A 25,291-nucleotide genomic window follows, 5' to 3' on the forward strand; every position below is an offset into this window, starting at 1 on the left:
ACATTCTGAACAGTCACTCGGAGAGAGAGGCCCACGTCCAGAATGGCAGCAGGGGGGCCTCTCCTCAGGCCCTCTGCCCACCTTGACCTGCCATACCAGAGGTTGAAAGCCCATGCTAGGACCTGCTGTTCCTGCCCCCATACTGGGAAGGCTGAGCTGGCCTGCTCCCTGGACACACAGAGATGGATCTGAGCTAGCTCCCTCAAGGAAGAGCCAACCCTAGCTTTTCTCAGGAGTGGCTTTGTACCCTGAAGCTCAGTGGGTGAGCCTCATCCTACCTGTTGCCTGGCCACTGCTTCTTGGATATGGGTGCTCTAAGGCAGTGATTCACCAACCACTGGGAACCACCTGGGATGATTGTTAAACATAAAGATTTCCGGCCTTTATCCATCCAGACCCTCAACAGCAGAGCCTCTGGGTGTAGGGCCTGGCAATCTGTATTCAGACAAGCTCCCAGGTGATTCTAATTCCTTAAATTCTCAGGGTCCAGAGTTTGGGAATCATGAGAAAATGACCTGAGGATCAGCCTTTCGGGGTAGGGAGGGATGCTGCTGTCTTTGAGGAGGTGTGGGTGTTTTAGCTTGGAAGTGATCCAACCAGCAAATGAGAAGTTCCCTGGGCCCGTGTGTGTGTGTGTGTGTGTGTGTGTGTGTGTGTGTGTGTAACCTAGAGCTGGGCAGGAGTGCTGTGCCCAGCGGTGGAGGGTGCCAGACTGACCTATGCTCCTGATATCAATTGTGACATCCACGTAGCCATGCTCAGCGCTGTGATACATGGCCTCCCTCAGAGCTCTCAGTTTGGCTTTGCTGTTGCGGCTGGCACACAGGGGAGGCGGGGCTGTCTCCGCCAGGTCAGTCCCCTCGGCCAGAATCTCTTCCAGGGACAGGATATCACTCTTCTCCTTCTCTGGCTGAGCGAGCAGTTTGCGGAACACATTCCTGTCAATCATAAACCCAGAGAGGAAGACACTCAGAGATGGAAGGGCTTTTCCAGGGCAGGGATGGGGTGTGGGAAGTGGGGACCCCACTCATGTGAGAACAGGGGGATGATGGGAACAACTCTGGGGTGGTGGTTTCAGAGCCCTGACCACCGGTGTGATGTTTTGAGGACGGAGATGGGAGAGGCGTGACTGGCTATGTTTCCTTGAGAGCAGCCTGGAGCTAAGTGCTTTCCTCAAGTATCTAGAAGTATCGAGAAGGTTCTAGGACTGTGCCCTTCTAACCATCAGCCTGCACACGGGGTCCCACAGTGAATCTGCTTTACTAGGGTTGTGTGTCAAAAAACTGGAAGGGGGTAAACCCTGAAGGAAATGTAGATAAGTGGTAACTTAGGCTGGAAGGGATTTTATTATTTTTAAAATGGTTCTTCTCACTTCACGGCAGCTGAGGTGACAGGCTCTGACCAAACTGGCAAAAAGTGGTGTCTCTGTGAGGTGAAAGCTGACAGGGCAAGGACAAAACAAGGTAGCCTGAGTGGATGTGCGCTGCATGGAGTTGGCTCTGAGCAGAAAGCTGGTGGCTAAGGCCACTCTGGCCAGGCCTGGGGTCTGGCCTGCTTCTGGGCCCCACATCCAGAGATGTAATGGGTCTGGGGTAGGCCTGGGAATCTGCATTTTTAACAAGCACCACTTGGGACCTTGTGGCTTTGGCCCATCCTAGCCTACCTGTGTCCGTGGGCTGCGGCCTGGCTGAAAGAGTTCATATCACCCTGGGGGGTTGTAGAAATTCCATTCCTGTACATGGTTCCTATCAGGGGATCCGCACCACGCTCCAACAGCAAACTAACCAGCTCAAAATTTCCTGCAAGCCCAGAGAAGGGGGTTTTATAAGCGGATAAAGCAAAGATACAGTTACAGACACACTGAGGGCGCAAGGTGGTGGAGACCCTCGGCCGGGACGAGGCTCAGCGGCTCTTACCTACGGCAGCTGCCAGCTGAAGGGGTGTTTCCGAGTAGTTCTCCTCGCCGTGCTCCACGGAGCCTTCCACCTTGGCCCCAGCGTCCAGGAGCAGCTGTGGAGGAAGAGTGGCCACTGAGACATTTAAAGGACATGCACTGTGAGGACACATCAGGAAAAGCTGGCAGAAGTCAGTGCGATGCCAATGTTCCTGCCCTCCCTCTGGGTCAGTGGCCGTGTGCACAGGGTGAGGGCAGCTGTACATAGAGGGTGAGCTGATGGCCTCTTGAATGTCCTAGAACCTCGGACTATCAAAGCCTGGTCTTCGGAAAGCAGCATCCGCATCACCTGGGAGCTTGTTGCAAATGTGAGCACTCAGGCCCCATCCCAGACCAATTGAATGAGAGTTTGCATTGCAGCAAGATCTCCAGGTCATTTATATGCACGTTCAAGTCTCTAGAAGCGCTGCCTTGGACTCTTGAGGCACCAGAGTGTTGGAAGACTCTTTTTGGGTTGGAGACACAAAGCCTCGGAGAGCATTAGAGTTGCCTCTTAGAACCACGGAATCTTGAGTTCCAGAGGACTTTGGGGACCATCTGGGCCACCCGGGGCATGAATCCCTTCTAGAACATTCTGGGTGGCTCTGAGGATAGTTTAGCAAATGCTAAGTTTCCTGGCCAGCGAGATCAATTAATCAAGTGGCAGAGGGAACTCTGAGGAGTCTACTCCATTCTGTGTATTCCCGAAGATGTCTGGACTTCATAAAGATGGAGACTGTCCATGCCGGGTCTCACCCACAGTGAATGTGCTCTTAGCACTGCTAATGGAAAACGAGGAGGAACATTCTGCCTTCTTGACTACCTACCCAGGGCTCCCTGAGGGCACCGCCAGGAGAGGGCTGGCATTCCATGCCATGTGTACCTGCAGTGGAGAGGTGGCCTGACTTCCATGGGGCTTTGCTTGGCTGCCTGCTGCTCCTATTCCTGATTTGAAGGCTTAGGATGCCACTGCACTTTAAGGGATGGCATTTGTGTCCACTAGGCCGCCCCTCTGATCCTTTCTTTCCTAAACTCCTCTACCAGGAGTGAACTGGGCATGACATTCTACAGCAGAAGTCAGCTCTCAGTGTACCATGTCATACACTCCACCTCCTGGAACATGACTTTGGATCTTTCTGAAGGAGTTCCATGACCGAGAAAACAAGATTCCTATGGATCTCCAACATCGCCCAGTGGTCCCCGTAACGCTTTCCTGCTCTGCATACTTCTAAGAGGCTTGGACCACATAAAAACAAGTGTTCCTGATTATACCCGAAGTTCGGCATTATGAGGCCATGTGTGGTAATGGACCTGGATGCTTATTTCTTTTTTTTGGATGAACTAAAGACCAAATTTAAGATCTAGAATGTACTAGATGGCTAGTCATTGAATATCAACTGTACAAAAACCAGAAAAGAAAGTGCAAGCAATACATACTTCAATGCCCAAAGGACCTTGGATGAGGACATCTCTCCATACTCAGGGAGCTGTTTCAGAAGACACATGCAAAGGCCCTACTCTAGACCTCTGGGATCAGATTCTCAATAGGTAGGATCCAAGCAAGTGTCTTTTAGAACCATTCCCTTGGCGACTTGGGGATGCTTCTTTCCACCAGTCAGAGACCCTAGACTCTACACAAACACCAGGGTCACACCTAAGGGGAGGTTCTGAGGTCTCACACCAGCCAAGTCTTATGTTTATGTTAACGACAAGCAAAATGAACAAATCCACAAAATCACAGCTCAGGCCCCACCCCCGAGCAACCAGGAACAGCTTCGGAGATTTGCCACTCGTGTGTGTGAGGCTGCGTGTGGGTATGTGATAATTTCATATTGGTTAAAGCCAGGCCATATAGATCATTACATATGATATTTTCATTTATATGATATGAATGTGCTATACTTAATTGCAATTAACCAATATGAATCCCTTAGGGAATGTGCATGCTGGGAGAGGTACAGATTTGCATAATGAAGGAGGTAAAATTAAAGGTCAGACGTGGATAGGGAAATCCATTAATACCTGAACTACAGGAATATGTCCATGCAACACAGCAAAAGTCAGAGCCGTCCAATGGCGGGTCTCGGGGTGGACGGATGGATATTTATGAGGAGTACTGACAACCTATAAACAAATTGAAGTTATTTTCAAAATGTGACCTTCACAATATTTAGACTAGCAAGTCTGACCTATCTGTGGCTGGGCACGTGGGCTGGAGATGTATGGAAGGACATTCTGAAAGTGCTTTGGGAAATGTTGGTGATAGTAAGGTGGTGACTTTTTGTCCTCGATGTCTTGTAGGGAGTCTTTTTTGCTTCTCATCTGAAGGGAGTTAAATGGATGATTTAACCTTCTCTAAGGTGCCTTGGAGAAGCTGTAGTGGCAGCTACCATGAGCCAGCTCCCCAGCCTGTCCCCTCTTCCTGCTTAAGTGCGGTGCTTCTGGGGGCCACAGGAGGACATCAGCGTGAGATGCCATACCACTACATACACACCTTTAGGGGAATTTCTCAGCAGCAGGAAACCTCAGGCTAGGTGTGTGTGGGGTGTGTGTTGTGCTTCCAGCTTTCAAGCCAGGGAAGACTACCGCCCATCCAATGGAGTGACATTCCCAACTGGTCACAGCTCACCTCACCCTGTCCTCATTTCACCCTTATGTTGGCTTCCTAATTGACAAGGAACATCATGCTTCTAGAAACATGGGCACAAAACCTTCCCTGGACACACCATGAATGTGCAATCTGATATTGGTCTTTCAATACATAGGCCTCAACATACCCTAGGCCAAAAGAGAGGCAGCAAGGCAGCTGAAGGCTGGGGTCCTGCAAGACTGGCATCCGCACATGGCTTTCCTCCCAAACACTCCTGGGCCCATACAGCTATGATGCCTGTTTCCTCCAGAGCAGCTGAGTTCACTAATTGCCTGCTGGGAGAAGGCCTTGAGCTGGGAGCCATGGGATGGGCTAGAGATGACCAGAGAAGCCCACTGGGACCCAACGATGAGGAGCCCCTGCAAGGTCTGCACAGTGCTGGGGGAGATGGTGGTTCTTAACAGGCAAGAAAATCCCCAATACTTGAAACTTGTAATATCCAAAAGGGTTTGGATGCAAAACTCTGCCTACTGCCTGTTTTCCTCAGATGAATATCAAATTCACTAATTTAAAAAAAAAAAAAAGCAAAGCACTAAGATTATGAAAACATTTAATTTTGAACTAACAAAGTTTTATAGGGTTGCTGAACTAGGATTGCAGCATGCCAACCTTCCCAGCCTCTGGGGCTGCCAATAGCTGGCTGCCAGGAAGACAGGATAGAACATGGTCGAAAAGCATGATTTCACTTATGACAAGTCTCATGGTGTGTGTCTGTGGGGGACCAGTATTAACTGAGTCTAACTTCTGCTAGGTAGTCTTTGCGATTATTCTCCCCCTGTTGCTGATGGGGACGCTGAGGCTCCAAAAGGCTAAGCCACCTGTCCAAGCACAAAGCAAGTGGCTAAGACTCAGCAGTTTCAGAACTTGAGCCTAAGTGTCAAATTCTAAAGCCCGTGGGGGGGTGGGTACGTTTTCTGCTATACACCACACTGCCCTAAGGAGGCTTTGCAATGGGCTTTAAGACCTGTGGCTTCAATTCAACCAACAGGTGAACCGATCAGGATTTGGCTGGCAGGGCGGAACATCTGGGGGAGCGACATCTCAGATCGGGGGACATGGCCCTGCGCTGTATTAGGCAGAAAGGGTTGATGGCTCAGAAGAGGGCTTTCTGCCCTGATCCCAAAAGGAACGGATCAGCAGTAAGAATCAGACTCAGTACAGCTGAGGCAAGGGGAAGCTGATGCTCCTTGCAGCTTCGTTGGTGGGTTTTTAAATGAAACGTAGTTATGGGCAGCTCCTTGGAGTGTGGTTGGGCTGGGGCCTTGGGATGCAGGAAATCCACCACCTGGTCTATTTGCTGGACTGAGTGCCTTCAGTGATGGCTCTCGGGAGAAAAAGCCCCCCTCTCTTTGCTTATTTCCCCCAGGGGGACTGCCAGGCCAAGGGGCCCTGCAGCCCTCTGCACCCTCACCTCGACATTCAGGTCAGCTCCGGCATCCAGCAGCATCTGAACCATCGCCTCGTCCCCACGGACGCAGGCATACATCAGTGGGGTCATGCCCTGCGGTGGGTTAGAAACCAGAGAATGGAGAGAGTTTACAAGGCGGCTGTGTCACTCGACAATAACACATGGAAATTTTTACTTGTGTGTAGGTGGCTATGCTTGTACTCAAAATCCAGCATTAAAAAAATAAATATGCTGCCCTATGACTCATAAGGGCACAGTCCTTCATATTTTGAAAACCAAAAAAAAAAAAAAAAAAAAACCCAAACCCAAAAAAACCCACCAACAACTGGAGGGGAGAGGGAGAGGAAGGGAGGATTGCCTTTTTTTTTTTTTTTTCCAATTATCTTTGTTTAAGTTGGTGTTTTTTCATTGATCTCTCCTAGGCTGCAGCAGACCTAAGAGTACGTGCTAAAACAAGTGGCTGATTTCAAGTCTTAGGAACTTTCTGGATTCTGTGACATTTGTCCAAGTTACCTAATTCATAAACACGGTTTCCTTGACATTTTCTCCTTCACAATATAACAAGTGTCATTTTTACTTTATATAAGCTGCTGGTCAGTGTCAAGGGAAATTGGATGCCTCTGAGCATGTCCCCATCACTGACGTCTGGTTTGACATTATCATTAACAAGCAAAAGGCAAGTGAATGAAGAATGGCTTTTAGGGATTCCATATTTGCCTGTGACTCCTGCTTAGTTTGAGGGTCCACAACCAGCAGAAGGAAGGGATGGATTTTTCAATAAATAGTGTTGTGAAGGTGACTATTTGGGAAAACATGCAAATTAGAGCCTGATCTCATACCATATGCCAAAATAATTCATAGTTTGATTAGAGATACAGAGAAAAAATTAAAACCATAAAAGATATGTACCTGGATCTGCTTCTAGGTGTAGAAATTAAAGGAAGAAATCATGAACAAAAATCATTACAGCATAGAGGACAATAAAATTGAAGATATTATAAACAAAATTTAAAGGTAAACAAATTTACACTGGATGGGATGAGCACTGGGGGTTACACTGTATGTTGGCAAATTGAATTTAAATAAAATATTAAAAAATAAATTGAGACATATTTGTTAGATTATAACAAAGGGTTTATATCTAAAATGTAGAGAGCTCTTCTAAATAAGAAGATAGTAAAGCTCCAATGAAATACTGGCAAAAGGGAAACGCATATACTGTTGAAGATTGTGTATATGGAAACAAAGTCTCTGAGAAAGTAATTTGAGATTGAGAACCTGCAGAAAGGTTAATGTGCTTGAGCCACTATTTCCATTTTTAAGAATTTCCCTAAGGATGAGCATAGCATAACATACAGGATTGTAGAATCACTATTTTCTACACTTGAGACTATTGTGTCAACTATACTTCAATGAAAATAAGTTCCATAATGAAATCATCAGGGATTTGAACAAAGACTCGTATGTTTAACTTCTCAGCTTTACTAATCAGCATTGTTGACATACTACGTAATTGGAAACAACCTAAATATCCAACAACTGAGGATGGTAAACTGAATAAATAATATGTCCATTTTATGTAGCCATTAAAAGTGACCGAAAAAAGAATATTTAATGACATTGCAAAGTGCCTTTAATATAAGTTATTGGAAAAGGCAAGAGATTATAAATCCCAATTTAAAAAATAATAAAAGTGTGTGTGTGTGTGTGTGTGTGTGTGTGTGTGTGTGTATGTTAGGGTTCCTTGTTGCTCAAGAAAATTCCTAGCTGCTGTTCCTTCCCTGGAACTTGCTACACGAGCTGCCCTATGCGAAACGGCTCCATCTGTCCCTTGTGACTTTCCACCTGGAGCTCATCTGTTTGTTTTCTCTGTCTGTGACATCTTCACCCACATGGTGTCTCTTGGTTGGTGGGCACAGGAGCCTTTCACTGCACCTCAGTTTGAGGATGTTGGGGGGCAGCTGCCTATCTCTGAGGTGCCTCAGAGGGTTCCCCAGAATGACTTCTGTGTATCTCAAACATACCCTGAAAGTTTGGTAAAAATACCCCTGGAGTTGTTCCGTGATGCAGTAATAGACAGGCAGGCAGGCAGGCAGAGAACTAATTTTAACCCCGCTGAAAAAAATGACTTGAAGGACACATACTAAATATAAATGGTGGCTATCTGGGTGATGGCATTATTTCCTTTCTGGAATAGGCCTATTTTTCTGTATTTTCCATTTCAGCTGCACTGATCATGTGCAACTTCTATAAAGATGAACAAGGATATTTTTATAGTTTAAAAACTCAAACTAAATGAATAAAATAAACATCATCCTAAGTCACCAGCAGGGGGAGTGTGTGTCCAGCGCCTGCTGTTTCCATCTTGGGTGGGGGCAGTACACCTGGTGGAGGGGTGGGGGTGAGGTGTCTGTTCAGACTCTCAGACCCTGTACCTGTTCGCTCATGGTATTGATCCCATCGGGCCCCAGGAGAGACACTGCCTGCTTCACCAGGTCCGTGCGCCCACAGTTCAGCATCCGGAAACCCAGGTCCTGCTTAAACTTGGCTTCGATGGCCACTGCATCCAGCTTCCGAGAAGCACAAAAGCAGTCGTCGGCCCTAAGGAAGGGAGAGGTGGTCAGGTGGGTGTAGTGGTTTCCCCGGGAAATGGTCCTTGAAGTCCATGAGAGCTAGAAAGCACCAAGGATCCCTTGCATTCGGTTTTCATTGTCAACTGCCTATTCCTCGGCTCCAATTAAAATATGGATGTCTCGATCCTTTGTCCTTTACAACTGCTGCTGATCTGTCTTCCTCAGGCTTCTGTAGCATCCTGAGCTAAACATGGTGAGAGCTACTAACGATGGGATGTTTACTCTAGGCTAAGCACTCAGCTAGACTCTTCACGTGAATTAGTTTGTTTGATCCCCCACACAACCCCAAAGGCAAGTACAATCATTACCCCTCTTAACAATGGGGAGACAGACACAGACAAAGGACTCACCCTGGGCCACCCAGCCAGCAGCCTGGAGTAGACCCTATTCTAGACCCCTTTCTGTCCCTTCTCTGTGCAAATTCAGAGAGTGGAAACCAAAGAAAGGAGTCAGGTGCTCAGAATTCCTGGTACCGTTCCTGCTTCTAACTAAGCCACTTTGTGGCATAAGGAAAGGTTGTGAGGGAACTACCTTCTTTTTTGGGGGGCGGTTCTTCTTGATGGTTGGAGGAAATGAGATGGGCTATAGTTCCAGAAGGTTTATGGCACCAAGGCTCCTGTTCATCAGCAAGGCTAGGACCTGGGGGAGGAGCACTTGAAGGGTGAACCACTAAGGGAGCCTCAGGGAGTGGGTGGGATGGGTATGTGCTTGACTCTCCTTTGCATTTCTGATGTATCATTCACCTCCGCTTGGGCAGAAGGCATCCCTGAAATAGGAACCCAGGGTAGGAGCTCTTAGGGCTCCAGGCAGGAGATAGAAAGTTTGCTTCTGGCCACCAGGGGGAGCTGATGCAGTGGAGATAGAAAACTTGGTGCTGATGTGGGGTCTCATCTGCGGGAAGGCCTCAGGAGCTGGGTGTGGGTCAAGGCCTCCAAGAGTCTATTTGTATGAGCATTGGGAGAGACCAAGAAAGGCCCACAGTTGACCAGGACGCTGGACTCCAGGATTAAGACCTTTCCATGGCAGGCAGGGGAGCCAAGACACCCAACATGGTTGGAGGACTCTCTAGGGAAACCCCATAGGTGGTGGGGGAGGACTGACGGACCCTGGGCTTGGCATTCAAGATGTGAACTTCTAGGGCACCGAACAGGGCTGTGCCATAAGGCATGGTGTGTGGGGCTTTGCATTTGGGACTCTCACAGCGAGGGGTGCTAGATTTAGCAAATAAAAGTACTTTAATAAACACTGGATGAAACAAATGTACATTAAAACACTATTCACAGCTTACCTGAAACTGAAATTGAAATTAAAAATTTTTTTTTTTTTTAATTTGGGAAAGGGCAGAGTCACCTGCCATGATTTGAAAAGAACACAGGGAGAGACCACGGATCCCAGCATCTCCAGGGGACAAGAGGAAACCCCTGGTGTGGTGGTGGGCTGCATCTAAGTTTCCAGAAAAGAAATGGTTAAGGAAGAAGCTTCAGGCCAAATGGACAGGACAGAGCAAGAGAGTGAGAGCAACAGGGCCAGGTTCTGGGGCATATAATAGAGGCTTCTGGAGAGGAAAAGGTGGGGATCTGCGTGTGTCGTGCTGACATGTCTGGAGCCTTGATTGGGTGGGGTGTGTGTGCAGATGTTGGGGAGGTATTAGATTTTTTAAAAAATATTTTATTTATCTGATACAGAAAGAGAGAGGGCAGGAGGAAAGTAGGTGGAGTGGCAGGCAGAGGGAGAGGGAAAAGTAGACTCCCTGCTGAGCAGGGAGCCAATGGGATGTGGGGCTGGATTCCAGGACCCCCATTGTCATGACCTAAGCAGAAGGCAGCTGCTTAACCGACTGAGCCACCCAGGTGCTCCCAGATTTGATTAACTCTAGGGAAAGCTTTTCTTCTAACAGACCACTATCTAGTTGGGAAAGAGGCTGATTTGTGAAATCAAGAGCCTCCTTCCTGAGGGCAAAGATGCTATGAATTGTCATTGTCAGTGAATTTGCAGTTTCCTCTCTGTGTCTCAGTCCCTTCTGCTCTCCTCCATGCTTGACTGAGTCTCTCAAATAAGCATTTTGTTTTCTGGAGTCAAGCTGCATTTCACCTGACTAGATAAATGTTACTGAGCACCTACTGTGTGTGGGCATCACACCAGGGGCTAGGAGGAGGGAGACACAGACCCCCGCCCCGTGTTCCCTGAGCACCCAGACTCATAAATCAGTAACTCCAAGAACATCAGCACAAGTGTTTACCAGCTACAGAGAATCTTGATTTTAATTACAAAGAGACAAATGGCAAGGAAATTACCATAGCTAAGATGGTGATGATAATAATTGTTATTATAGGAGGCTAATGTTTACTGAGTTCTTACTACTGAAATCTAAGCTCTTTCCATGTATCACAATAAGCCCACAATGGAGGTGCTATGGGGAGCCCCATTCTAGAGTTGAGGAACCTGCCCGAGTCACAGAGCTGGTAAGCAGTGAGCAGGGATTGGACCCCCCAGCCTGACCCTGCTCAATGGGACCCTGCACTTCTCCATTGTGCTGGCATACCCACATATGCAACTGCCTTCTTGAGCACATCTCTTGGATGTCTCCCAGACCCTCAAATCTAGCATGTATATTCTTAACATGTTCACCCCCCACCCTCCAAACCTGTCTCTAAGTCATCCCATCTCTATGAATGGCACCACTGTCCACTCAGGTGCTCAGGCCAGAACCTTCTCCCATGCTCATGGCCATTCCATCAGCTGTTGACTTTGCCACCCAAATCCCAAACCCATCCACTGCTCTCCAGCCCCACTGCCCATACACTGGCTCCAGACATGGGTCTCTTGTCTAGATGAGTATAGTGGCCTCCTCACTGGTCTGTCAGCTTCCATTCTGTTCTCTGTCCAAACCAGTCTCTCTCTTTCTCTTTTTTTTAAAAGATTTATTTATTTTAAAGAGAGATGGAGAGAGAGCACATGCCAGCAGGGGTAGAAGCAGAGGGAGAGGGAGAAGCAGACTCGCCACTGAGCAGGGAGCCCAATGTGGGGGCTCCATCCCAGGAACTGGAGATCACAACCTGAGCCAAAATCAAGAGCCAGAGACTCAACCAACTGAGCTGCCCAGGGGCCTCCAAGAGTGAGCTTAAAATGTAAATAAGACTGTGCTGTGTTGTGTCTCTGCTTAATACCTTCCCGTGTACTGAGACTAGAATCCAGCTCCCAGGCATGGACCACAGGCTCTGCAGGGGTGAGACCCACCATCCTCTTCCACACTTCCTTCTGCATGTGCCACTCTCCGGTGGCCAAGGTCTCTCCTACCTCAAGGACTTCATTCTTGCTCTTCCCTTTCTTGGCTCTCTGTGGGGCTGGCTCCTTCTCACCCCTCAAATTTGAGCTTGAATATCATGTTGAAAGGAGGCCTTCTCTAAAGGAGGGTACACCTCATTTCCTGCCATTATATGCCCCATCTCTGGCCAATTTCATCCTTCCCTCTTACCACTTTTCCCAATCTGTGACTATTCTATTCTATTCTATTCTATTCTATTCTATTCTATTCTATTCCATTCCATTCCATTCCATTCCATTCCATTCATCCTACAGTTTGTTTGCTGTCAGCCTCCTGGGGGCAGGACCACATCTATCTTGTCATTCCTCTCTTTGTGCCTGACGCATATGGTTATTAACTGTAGGTAAGCCATGCACGACCTGCCATTTATTCTTGAGAGCAGGCCCCAGGAAGCACCTGTCTTCCAGAATCCTTCAGTCACACAAAGTGAGTAATGGTTCTGGTTATTTTACCAGCTAAAGCAGGTAAGAACATTTTCCATAAAAGTTTGTGAAAACACGGCTTTCTGTTCAACCTGGTTTGTTAGAAAATTTAACTTGGTAGCATTTAAATTCCTGCAGCATTCCTGTAAACATGGCTCAGAGCTCTGTTTACTCCTTCTGGAAGGCCTCCCCAAGAATCTGCCACTGAAGACCAGTAGGTTCCCCCGGGGCCTGGGCAAGTATGTGTGCCCTCCTAAGGGTGGGACTTACTTATGCAGAAATCTATTAAGCCAGTCACCCAGGGCTTCACCAGAAGGTGATCAACTTTGTGCTTTTCCCTGCCAGTGGCTTTCAACGATGCCATAAAAAATCTGATCAATTTAAGTAAGAGGCCAGCTACGGAAGTAGTCAATTTCTCCAATTTCTCAAGGGCCCCGGCCCCAAGACTTGGGCTCCATATCTTCCACTGCTTCAAGAATGTGACTTCAGAAAGATGTTTTCCAGGAAGCCTGCAGGCCTGAGCACAGCAAGCAATCACATTGCCTTTTCTCCCCCGAGGAGGAAGTATTGAGGAGGGATGCTAATGTATTCTGCTGATCTCCCAGTGACAGACATGAGCAGGTGAGGCCTCAGACACATTTTACTCATAGGTTAATTCTTAAAGCTAGCGTACATAGGAGTGGTGAGCATGAACTCTAGTTCCCCGTTCTGCTACTCAGCAGCTGTGTGATCTTGGGGCAAGTTATTTAACCTCTCTGTTGTTCAGTTTTCTCATCTGTAAGATGAGTTTAGTAGTAATACCATCCTCCTGGGACTCTAGGTGTGGATAGTCCATGTACAGTGTGCTCAGAGGAGTACAGGGCTGAGCACGAAGCTCTCATATCACAATCATTACTGTAAGTCACAAAGCAAGGTGTACACTGAGAGAACACACTGTACTTGGAAGAACCAAATTCGGGGACATGGAGCCTGAAGCACACTGTAGTACAAAGCGCTTCCTGGGGTCTCAGGTTAGATACTGCATCTAACAAATTCCACCAGAATGAAGGCAGTCCTCTTCCAAGTGGGGAAACCCTGGCCCTCAGAAAGACTGCGTGCCTTAGCGTGGTTTTGCAAGCAAACTGTAAGTGATGACAGAGGCTGGGGAGGGGGGGGCGGATGGGGGTCCCACTTGATGAAAGCGCAGTTTCTGGAACAGTTCAACAAGCAGGAAATGGTAGAGCAGAGTTACTCGGGGTGCTGGGGTCTGCCCCAGCCAGTCTCCGAGCCCCTCTTTCCTCCCCTACCCCCAGGACCAGTCCTGACCCCACTGGTGCTAGAAGGTGCCAGGCAGTTCCCAGCTCCTGAGCGCGAACCTAGGCTCACTCTGGGAAGCCCGTCCCCAGTGGTGTGGGCTTGGAAGCCTGACAGCCTGGGTTTGTCACCTGGCTCTGCCCTCACTAACTGCTGATGCTGTGCACTGAACCCTGCACAGGGAACTTAATCTCATTCTATTTTCAAACGTGAAAAATGGGGACATTAACATTTTTACACGTTTTACCGATTTAACAAATACTAGCTCTTACCATGTCTAGGCATATTATACCTTTCTGCAAATATTAACGTGTTTAAGTTCTCACAATAGCCCCACAAGTAAGGCACAGTTATTAACTGTACAGACAAGGAAAAATGGGGCACAGAGAGGCTAATTAACTTGTTCGTTGTCGCACAGCTAATAAGTAGGAGTCAGGATTTGAGCCCAGTCTGTCCCACTAACCACTCTGTACAGCCCAGTTCTTAGCAATGTGCTGGCAGTCACTGGGCTTCTGTGCATGACTCTGGGATCTGAACCTCAAAGGCCCAAACAGTCCTCACAACCGTGACCTTCCCTCACCAGAAATAGAAGCCACCCCTTATTGCATGCTCACTGTGTGCCAGGCACCCTACTAAGTGCCCAACTCCTACCATGTCAGCCGACCTCTCCTTGCAGGCTTTGTTATCATTATTCCCATTCTCTGGACAAGGAAACTGAGGCGCAGGTCTGAGTGTTCGACATGGAAGCTTGACTCCCACGGAGCAGGCAGGGCCTAGTGCTCAAGACCAGCGCTCACATCCCTTTGTGCTTCATACCGGCTAGCGTGGGTTGGTAACTGACCTCTCCAAGCCCCTCTTTTCCCATCTGCAAAGAGCAGGGATGATGATAGTAGCATGTATGCCTCTATCTGCCATGAGGATTAAGAAATACTTTTGAACCACTCAGCACAGGGTGTGATGCTAACCACTCAGTACACAGAATGCATACTTACTTGTACTGGGGCATGCAGACTGTTCTGCAATGATAGGGCCTCTTCCCAGGATCTAACCAGGCCGTCTGGAAGCTCCCACCCCCATCCTCCCATCGCACACTTCCCCAGTCACAGGGCAGGGGGGCCTTCCCTTCCGCTTGCCGTGGAGCCCAGCCCTCACCGGGGCCTTGTTTGCAGAGCCTGTGACAGCTCTGCTGTTGCTCCCGTGGCTTCTCACTTCCCCCTCTGCAAAGATTTATAGTTTTCCTAACACGCTATCGTTAATACTAATAATGGCATTTGTTGGTAGCTTTCCCTGTGCTAAACATTTCACGGGAAATAGCTCACCGCATCCTCAAAATAATCCCGTGGGCTGGGCACGATTCTCTTTATTTTACAGATGAAGAACCTGAAGCATGGAGCTTATGTCACCTGCCCAAGGTCACACAGCTCGTAGGTGGTAGGGCTGGCATTCAGTGGCGTTCGTCTGGCTCCTGAGCCCACGCTCACATTCTGCTTACACCCTCTGTGTCCCCATCTTTCAGACGAGGAAGCAGAGACTGAGAGGCAGTAGGTATCCTGCCCTAAAATCACTTGGCTCCTTCTACCTTCACTGCAGCCCACGTGTGTCTCATCTCAATGTCAGACGTGGGTTTGTGTGTGTTTCCACCCTGTCACAGCCGAATCCCACAGAGCCCCATGGTAAGCATGCCTACTGTGTGCCACACACATTGCGGGTGCAGAGAGCCCACCAGGGTGCGATTTCTGCCCCATGAGGCTCGGGGCCGAGGGGAAATGCCATGGTTCATGCATTCGCACATCTGCTTCCTGAGTGCCAGCGACAGGCAGGTACAGGGTCAGGTGCCTGGTCCAGGGGCGAGCGAGCCAGCCCAGCCCCGTGCTCCCAGGCTGCACGGAGAAGGATATGCACGAGAAGGATATTAGGCAGGCTATGCCGGAGACCACATAATTGAAAACGGAGGTGTCCGGGAGAAAAATGAGAAGCATAACCCTAACTCAAAGTCCTAACCGAGGATCAAGTCACTGGCCTTTCATGTTCCTCGGAGGGATTTATGATGTTGAGAAGGAGACAACGATGCTGATTTCATTTCTCTGGACCCTCAGGAACTCACTGAACGGTGGCAGAGAGAACTATCGATGATGTATATGCCAGCACAGCCTCTAGTTCCTGGCTTTGTAACCCTGAGCAACGTCCCCCATCTCTCTCTGGCCTTCCACCTCCTCATCTGTAAGGGGACATATGCATTCAGGTTTCATTAGGAATAAGGGAGACAGTGCACACAAACCTGTTCTTGCTACGCTGGAGGCCCTGTCTGAACATGGACACATGCCTAGAGAATGTGGGATGTATGATGCTGCCAGAGACTTTGAATCTCTAGAAGATGTGGATATAAGTCAGCCATCTGAAATGCAACAGAAACATTATGGACAGCGAACACCCCAGTTATCTCCTCAGGAACGAGGGTAATGTGTAGCTACGAGATAACACCTAAGTCAGGCATGGAAACAGGGTTAATCTCAGGCACCAACTCTGACTCATTCGTATGGCTGGTTGGAGTATGATGTTAAGGAGGATTCTGAGGCCAGGTCTAGGCTAAGCCAGGCATGGGAAACACTGAGGGCCCTATAAACACTTCTGAAAGCAACTGGTAAGGCAGGAATAGGGCCAGGGTGAGGCTCAGATGAATGTGGATTAAGTCATGGCTGTACCACTCACCAGCAGTGTGACCTTGGATAAATCACAGTTCCTCCAACAGCCTCAGTTTTTCTCATCCATAAAATGGGGGTAGTCAGGCTCTTGGGGGCCCCCAATGAGGGACAATCTCTGAGTTGATCCCATGTTTTCTGGTGGTCATGTACCATTCCTTACCATGCAACAGCTTTCCTCCCTTACTCCATCCCAACATTTGGGCTTCTCTGTTTCTGCTCTTACCTCACACAAACACTTGCTCATGGCCAAGAGGATTGTCTGGGAAAGAGATGTGTGGCAATGAATGCTGTCCCCCAGGATCCGTTCTCTACCCCTCTCCTTACAGCAATACAGAATCTTCTGCCCTGAGTTTTGGCCTGGCACGTGGCTCCCCTTGTGGCCAGTGACAGCCATCTGACTAAGTTCTCACCAACAAACATGAGCAGAAGTGATGCAGGGAATTTCTGTGTCCTGTGTGTGGTGAGTTGAGCCAGCTGGTACTGGCTGGGACAGCCAGTTGTGGGCCTCTTCCCCACTCTGCATTGGAGTCATCTCATTGCTCACCTGAGATCAGCCACAGTGGAAATATCTATACCATGGAAACCGATAAATACTGCGAACCATGCTCCTTCTGTTAAACATTTACCAGCACACCTCTGTCTGTGTCACTTGATTAAAAGGAATTTCCTGGCCCTGGGATAACAGCCCTATTTCCCTATTTCCCCATCCCCAGCTGATAAGCAGACTTGCCAATGACTGAGCGCTGACCACGCAGGTGACCACACCCAACACACTAAGGCAGGGTTGGCAAACTTTTTCCTGGTAAGTGAGGTAGTCACTAGTCTAGGCTTTAGGCTAGAGGGTCTCTGTTGGGACTACTCAAGTCTGCTCTTGGGGCTTGAGGACAGCCATAGATAACACGTAAACAAATGGGTGTGACTGGTTCCCATAAAGTTTTACTTAAAAAACAAAAACAAAACAAAACAAAACCCAGGCTGACTCATGGGCCATAGTTTGCTGACGCCTACTCCACAGGAACTGCAGAACAACAAGATGGAAGGAATGAGGTCTTCAAGGGATCGTGTGGCGCAGCATTGCCCCATCAGCCTGCACCGGCTGATCTGTTACATGACAGAGAAGTAAACATCTATTTTAGTTAAGTCACTGTACTCTGAGTTACTCTTGTCATCTAACTAATACAGAAGCTAAGACAGTAACCTCCCCTTAGGGCTACTCTCCCAATACAGCAGAATGGAAACATGTTTCCTAGAATGGAAAGGGTCAGATTTGGCTGCTTTCTCCCATTTCCTAATTTCTGTGTCTCTAGATAAGAATATAAGAGTCTGTAGGTCCAAGGCAGGGGCACACTCCTATCGAGTATATAGCGGAGGAGGTTCCTGGGCTTTGTTTATAAGGGTCTGGTGACCCACAGGACAAAAGCAAGACTGTGCTCTGAGCGTGCCTGTGGCTGCACTGGCCAGGCTGCTGGGGATGCAGGGAGGTCCTGAGGGGTGCATCAGACCTGCAGGTACTCCCTGCAATGCCCGGCTCTAGTTTCCCAGTTTATTGGGCACCTGGATGAGGTCAGCTTAGGGAAGGCGGTAGGGGTGGAGGTGGGGAGGAGCAAGGCCAAGAATTTGCTGGTTTACACTTTTAATGCAAAGCAGCTCTGTGGTTCTCAAAGAGCCGGGAAGAAAGGCCCATTCTGTTCTCACTGTGAGGTGCAGGAGGTCTGAATGGAAGAGAACTTCAGGGAGGGAGAGAGGAACAGGGTGTGGGTGCAGAGGGGCAAACTCTAGGCCAGGGCAGGCCTAAGACCTATGCTGCTGGCCAGCTTGCAGTTTGAAAACAGGCTGCAGGATGCCGGGGTGGCTTGATGGTTGAGTGTCTCCCTTTGGCTCAGGGTGTGATCCTGGGTCCTGGGATCGAGTTCCGCATTGGACTTCCCTCAGGGAGCCTGCTTCTCCCTCTGCCTGTGTCTCTGCCTCTTTCTCTGTGTCTCTCATGAATAAATAAATAAAATCTTTAAAAAAAGTTTTGGAAACAAGCTGCAAATAACTTCCATGGCACACACATGCCCAGTCCTCTCTGTACTCCTGTATCACGCTGGGTCCACTTGTGTGTTCCCTGCCTGGCCCTGGGCCTCTGAGTTTGAACCTTGGACTAGCAAAGGATGGATGTGGTCATTTCTAGAATCATAGATAGATATTAAGTAGCTAATATTTTAGGAATTCTTCATTAATTCACTCTGATCACCTATTATATGTCAGGCAGTGTGCCAGGTACACTAAGTGCTTCCATACTCAAAATACTATTTTTGGTTCCCAAATAATAGCAATGATGTTGATAATAATAACAACAGCAAACACATATAGCATTGATTGTGTGCCGGGAACCATTTTAATTGTGTATATCTATATCTATATCTATACACACACACACAGATACAAATACATCCTATGCATACCTGTGAATGAATGTGTATACATATGCATACACACACACACACACACATTCACATATACGATCTTATTGAATCCTTACTTTAACCCTACAAAACTTACCTGCATCTATCAGAAGAGGAAAGGCCAGCAGAGAGAGGCTAAGAAACTCACCCAGGTCCTAGAGCCAGCCGATGGTAGGAGTGAGATTTGAACCAGGCAGGCTGTTGCTGGAGCCCTGTTCTTCCCAGCACCCCCACTGCCTGTCTGCTACCAAAGGTCTTCCAGGTTCACTTAGATGCTATCCAGATGCCACTCAGGTCACTATTAGATGCCACGTCCAGAGCCAGTGCCAAAGAAACATAAATTCCTACTCTCAGGCCACAAACTGGAGGCCCTCTTGCAACCGCCTCTCCTGAGAGCTTCCCATCATCTAACCATTTCTTCTCACCATCCCAGCCAACAAGGCCTGCTATCCATGCCGCACACAAGCTCCCTATTGCCTTCCTGCCTGCATGCATGGTGTGCCCTCACTTCAAATCCTCTCTCTGAATCCTGCCCTCTCCTAAGTCCTCCTTGAGACACAAGTCCCACTAAGCAGCTTCTCTCTTGCACAAGCCCAGAAGGTCAGTGCAGAAAGAGCATTCAGGCCAACTCCTAACATTCCTAAGATCAGGACACTGGAAGCCTGAGAAGCATTAACCAGTCTGAAGGGGTCACAGATGTATTTAGGTCACTTAGCAAGTCCCTCTATGGATATCTTTTTTCTTTTTTTTTTTTTTTTTATTTATTTATGATAGTCACACAGAGAGAGAGGGGGGGGGGCAGAGACACAGGCAGAGGGAGAAACAGGCTCCATGCACCGGGAGCCCGACGTGGGATTCGATCCAGGGTCTCCCAGATCGCGCCCTGGGCCAAAGGCAGGCGCCAAACCACTGCGCCACCCAGGGATCCCTATGGATATCTTTAGACTTGTGTAGAGCAGTGAAACTCAACCAGGGGTGCTTTTGTCCCCCAGGGGCATGTAGCAATGTCTGGAGACAGTCTGGGTTGTCACAGCTAAGGAGGTGCTGCTGGTGTCTGGTAGTTAGACAGACGCTGCTGAATAGCCTACAATGCACAGCACCCTCCTCCCTACCCCCCTGATTCCAACAGAGAATAACCCAGCCCCAAATGTCCACAGTTCAGAAAGGTTGAGGTTGAGAAATCCTGGTGGAGGGTAATCACATTTTTTTGCATCGTCTCTTATGTATCAAGCAGTTCCCATTATGGGATTCTGTAAGCGTGACAATAAAATGGGGCCTTCAGAAATGAATCGTGAAATGACAATCCAGAGACCGACGGGCCTGACTTGGATACCAGCCCCCAGTGCCCCCCCACCTCCTCAACACACTTTCCCAAAAAGCTGAATTTAATTTCATGGGCTTCCAGGGCCCTAGCTGATGAGTCTTTCCTTCTTTTGGGTAGTGAAAAGATGAACAAATTGAGACTGTTTTGTGCTAAAGTCAGTCACACCAAGATTCTGTGCACCAATATATATATATATATATATATATATATATATATATATATATGTGGCAAATGGAACATGTAGTGATGCAAAGATCCTAGAAGAAATCTGTGTCCAAAAACTGTGTCTACTTGCTTTTTAACGCCACTGCCAAAGTACAGAGAAGGGCCAGCTCATTAACCTGCCTCGTATAAGGTAAAGAAAGTGTGATTCCATGGCCCCCTCCCAGCTAATCTTTTCTGCTTTGTCAGAGATCCCAAGGGGCCTGGAACCTTTCTCTTTGTTAGAAGTAGATGGCCAGTTAGTGGCGAAACCATCATGTCTGCCTTCCCCGCAAAATAGAAATTCTGGGTCTGTCCAGGTATGTGAAAAAAAGATCTTTCTCAAATGCAAGGGCTACAAACACCCAGGAAGATGAAACTAGTGTGCTCATTCCTGAATGTGCTGTCATGTGACTTTGAGTAGAAAATAATGAAGCATCATCACACATCTCTTGCTTTGTCATCATGGCCTATTGTAAAAGAAGTCGAAAATGAGGCCTATCCTGTAGGGAAGGGTCACCCCTGATTTCGGCGAGCCCTGAATGTATCCGTTTATGGCAGAAACTGATTGGTGTCCTCCAGAGAGCCCTTGATCTCGTTCATGTATTGATGTAGGACCTGAATTCTTCACGGCTGCTCAGAGAAGGATGATATTCCCCCAGTTTCCCTGGCAATTAGATGTGGCCACATGACTAAGTGATGATCGACAGGAAGTAAGGGAAGTGATGTGTGCAATCTCTGGGGCCCGGTCTATCCTCCTACTTTCCCTCTTCCCTCTAAAGAGAGGAAGTCCTAGTGGGTGGGGTCAGCCATATCACGCTGTGCAAAGGAAGGTACTACCCAAGGGGTGTGAGAGCAACAAGAGGGAAGGTGCCTGGGTCCTAGAAGTGGAGTTGCTATTAGAGCCCCAGACTGTGTATGCCTGGACTATTGGACAAGGATGAATTTCAAGCTCCTGACTCACCCGAGCTACAGGTATTCTGAAGGTCTATTACAGCTAATGAAGCTGGATCCTAATGAATCCATCCCACAAATGGTTTTTTAAATGAAAATCAGTTCAGGGAAGCACACAGGAAGTGCTAAGTACACACCGGCTACTGTGTTAGGTGCTGGAGATTCAAAGAGAAAAGTACATCATCCTCTAAGGAATCCAGAAAGGACTAAGGGTCTTCTATATAATAATTTTCACAAATACACACATGCACCTGTTGCTGCAGTAAAAGGGCGGCATTCGAGTGTTACAATTCCAACATTCCCAGGGACACCAGTCCCCAAAGATGTTCTATGATGGGCACACGAATGTTTTCTGTAAAAGGCTGACGAGTAAATATTTTAGGCTTTGTGGGCCATATGGTCTGTGTCATAACTACTCAACTCTGCCACTATGTGAAAGCGAAGTGTGAAAGCAGCCACAGACTATAATAAGCAGATGGGTGTGGCTGTTAGTCCAGGCAATTTCATTCATAAAAATAGGAGGCACACAGCTCCCGTTTGCCAACTCTTGCTGTACAGTAAAATATTTAAATAGGATAACCTTCTCTTTGGGACTTACAAGAAACCCAGGAGGTTCAAAACACCAAGAAAGTTTTTTTTAATACCTATTTGATTTTATTTAGGCCAGTATTCCCCAAATTTGCTGAACCACTTGACACCTAAAAATAAAATAAGGCGGGCAGCCCCAGTGGTGCAGCGGTTTAGCACTGCCTGCGGCCTGGGGCGTGATCCTGGAGACTTGAGATCGAGTCCCACGTCAGGCTCCCTGCATGGAGCCCGCTTCTTCCTCTGCCTGTGTCTCTGCCTCTCTCTGTGTCTCTGTGAATAAATAAATTAAATCTTTTTAAAAAATAAGGCTTATTAATATCCCAGAACTGGCCTTCTTTTTATTTTATTTTTTCAGAATTGGCCTTCTAAATATGCTGTTGCAAACCCTGGCTAAGGAACTTTTATGGTTAACAAATTAATTTAGGCACTCATAAATAAAAAGTAACACAATGTCCACCTATATGCTTACCACCCAACCTTGTGGAAAAAATAAAGCATTATAAGTACAAAGAAAGCACTGTAAGTACTACACACCCGTCCTGATTCCATCGTCTCGCCCACCTTCCTGAGATTGTTTTCTCTCTTCAATTTGACATTTATCATCCTTAGGAATGCTTCGTATATTTTACTACTTTTACTGAATTTCTGATAATATACAGACTGTTTTGCATATTGGTAAACTTTATGTAAAATGTCAGCACACTACACAAAATCCTGCCTTGCTCTGCCTTTTTAAAAATTTATTTATTATTATTTTTTTTACACAATATTATGTTTCTGGGATTTGGCAATGTAATAACATGTAGATCTGGTTCATTTACTTTCCTTGCCACTTGGCATTCCATTGAATGAATATTTATTCATTCCTTTTCTTGTAGACAGTTTGTTTCTTTTCCTTCTTCTTTGATATTATAAACACAAAATGAACATCTTTGTATATGCCTCCTCATTTCCATATGGAGGAGTTTCTCTAGGGTATAGACCTAAGACCAGGATTATGTGCTTTCAAGTTTACTTGAAAGTGGATTCAGAGTGCCCGCCAGTGGTATAAGGGAGGTCTCACTCTTCTACATCTTTGCTCAAATCTGGTATCATCACACTGTAACGTTTTGGCTGATCCGATGCATATGAAAGGCATACCTGGGTGTGGTTTTGAAATGCGTTTCAGGATTACTAGTGAGGTCATTTTTATATACATCTCAGCCATTTGGTAGAATATTTCCACATTAAGTCTTCATGAGGATCTTTGGCCTGGTCCACGCTGACTCTGTCAGTTTGGCACAAGAGGCTGCCATGCACCCAAATTTCTAAGAGGAACTAAAGCTGAAGGCTGAGCCTTTTAAGATGAATCTGTGGGCCTTGTTTAAAGTTATAGTCACATGTCCCGATGTTGATTTTTGATTGGAGTGACCCCTTTGACAGAGAGAACTGGGGTTTGGAGTCAGACAGGCGTGGTTCAAATCCAAGATGGGACATATTCTGCATGTGATGGTGGCAGGTTTCCTAACCTCCTGAAGCCCCAGTATTCTCAGGGGTGCCAAGGAAATAAAGCCCTCTCTTCCAGCTGAATGAAGCAGAGCATGAAAAGCACCCAGGACAGTGTCTGGCCCAGACAGGTTCTTGATTGTTGGTTCCTTCTACCATCTGCTAATACAGGAGCAGGCATGAGCTGAAGCTCCACTTGTTTCTTCCCATTTTTTGTATGACTCAGTTTCCCCCACAGGTAAAAGTGTCATTCCCATTTGCACTTTTATTTTTAAAAGATTTTATTTATTTATTCATGAGAGACACATAGAGAGAGGCAGAGACACAGGCAGAGGGAGAAGCAGGCTCCCTGCAGGGAGCCCCATGCGGGACTCAATCCCAGGACCCGGGATGATGACCTGAGCCAAAGGCAGACACTCAACCACTGAGCCACCCAGGCACCTCCCATTTGCGCATCTAATGGCAGGCCACAAGATGGAATAATCTTCAGGGTAGAAAGGCCTTTGGAGACATCAGCTCTGGTGGTTCTTAACGTTTCATAGAGCAATTTAATGAACTGATGTAAGGGAAGTTCATTCTGGAAAAACAGCACACACACGGGATGTTGTGAAGACGACAAATATGCTGAAGGATGGAACTCTCTCCTTCACTGTTACCCGAAGCGCCTGTGTTATCCTGGCTTTGTACTAAGTACTCTGTACTCAGTACATACCTTTGTAATAAGTACTGATTGCTTGACTAATCCCTAAGGGAAGATACTGTTCCTATGTAAATAATATTTTAAATGAGAGTTCAAGAGATTTGCTGGCAGTTAAGTAAAGAAGCACCCTGGGCAGAAATTTAACAGACCCAAGAGGATGCCAGAAAAAAAAAGTCCGTTCTCTGGAAGCCAAATCCCATATGGTAAACTACATACCCTCAAACTGCCAGCTTGGATCGGAAGCTCCGATTTGGAAGTGAGCCTCAAATGCCATTTAAGTTGTAGTTTTCTGTGTTGCTGTGAGCATCAAATGTGTTTCTGTTTTGCTTTTAACACTTTGAAAGCTTGGAACAAATTCCAAGTGTTGGCAAACCGTCTGGTGCCTGCAATATGGTCTGTGCCCAGGCCGGGCTGTGGAAAGCCCTGACGCAGAGGGTACTGTGATCCTCATGGCCACGCCTGGGGGCTTCCTGCCATCTGCACCTTCTGTGCTGGCTGCTGCCTGCGGTCCTGGTCCCCCTTCCCACCTGGGTTCCCTCTTCTCTGACCCAGGGCCTCTCTCCCTTTGTGTCATGGTGACTCCTCTTGTTAGGCCCTTCCCTGGGTCACTCTCACCCACAACTGTGACATCAGTGGCCATCCATTTGCCAGTGTCTCCCCCAAAGACCTCTAGGTAGGCCCCAGAATTCAGCTGTATCTGATTTCTGCCCCAGCTCTAACATGATAAGTAAGCCAGCTGTCTAAGAGTAAATCAATGCTGCATGACCCTTTCTTCTGGAATATTCTATGCCCCAACCTCTTCCCTAACTTCTACTCACCTGGGGCAAGGCTCTGCCAATCAGGAGCTCTATGTGCCTTTGTCTGCACTCATCCTCCTTTCCTTCTTCTACCTCTTCCCACCAGTGACCCCACTCAAGGTGGCAAATGCAACTGGTGATGGGTGCTCAATTGCTTTGAAGAGGTGCGGTACTCCAGTCAATTTTGACCTTCAAAATCTCCTGCTTGTTCCTGGGGTGGGAAGAGGGGCCGCTCTGGCTAGTTGGTCAGATTGATTCTCTTCTTGCATCCTGGGGTGCAGCCTCAGCAGTAGTGAGAAGAGGGTGGAGAGGTGCCCGGCCTCAGTCTGGGCTACAAGCCATACCTCGGTGGTATACCAGCACCTCATCAAGATACTTCTTTCCTCTCTCTCTCAGAGGAAGTTGAGGCTATCATTTTTGGCAACAAGG

The 25,291-nt window shown here is 47.6% G+C and overlaps 1 protein-coding gene and 1 long non-coding RNA gene across 7 annotated transcripts in view; one reads left to right on the plus strand and one right to left on the minus strand.

Moving 5' to 3' along the window:
- Positions 1 to 25,291, minus strand: part of ABTB3 (ankyrin repeat and BTB domain containing 3) — a 310,072-nt gene that overhangs the window by 41,561 nt on the left and 243,220 nt on the right. For 3 of the 6 annotated variants that reach the window (XM_077914749.1, XM_077914755.1, XM_077914753.1), the window contains 6 exons: positions 8,427 to 8,592; positions 5,995 to 6,084; positions 3,956 to 4,057; positions 1,917 to 2,010; positions 1,664 to 1,799; positions 718 to 938 (listed from right to left, as the gene is read on the minus strand). In XM_077914749.1, coding sequence (XP_077770875.1) covers positions 718 to 938; positions 1,664 to 1,799; positions 1,917 to 2,010; positions 3,956 to 4,057; positions 5,995 to 6,084; positions 8,427 to 8,592 — 809 coding nt within the window. The remainder of the gene's footprint in view (positions 1 to 717; positions 939 to 1,663; positions 1,800 to 1,916; positions 2,011 to 3,955; positions 4,058 to 5,994; positions 6,085 to 8,426; positions 8,593 to 25,291) is intronic. The other 3 variants (XM_077914751.1, XM_077914752.1, XM_077914754.1) reach the window with 3 other exon arrangements.
- Positions 12,193 to 17,838, plus strand: LOC144323840 (uncharacterized). Its single transcript, XR_013389185.1, has 3 exons — positions 12,193 to 12,992; positions 15,761 to 16,120; positions 16,693 to 17,838. It is a non-coding gene; the product is annotated as an uncharacterized LOC144323840 (long non-coding RNA).

Source organism: Canis aureus, chromosome 11 (assembly GCF_053574225.1).
Source record: "Canis aureus isolate CA01 chromosome 11, VMU_Caureus_v.1.0, whole genome shotgun sequence".
Taxonomy (NCBI): domain Eukaryota; kingdom Metazoa; phylum Chordata; class Mammalia; order Carnivora; family Canidae; genus Canis; species Canis aureus.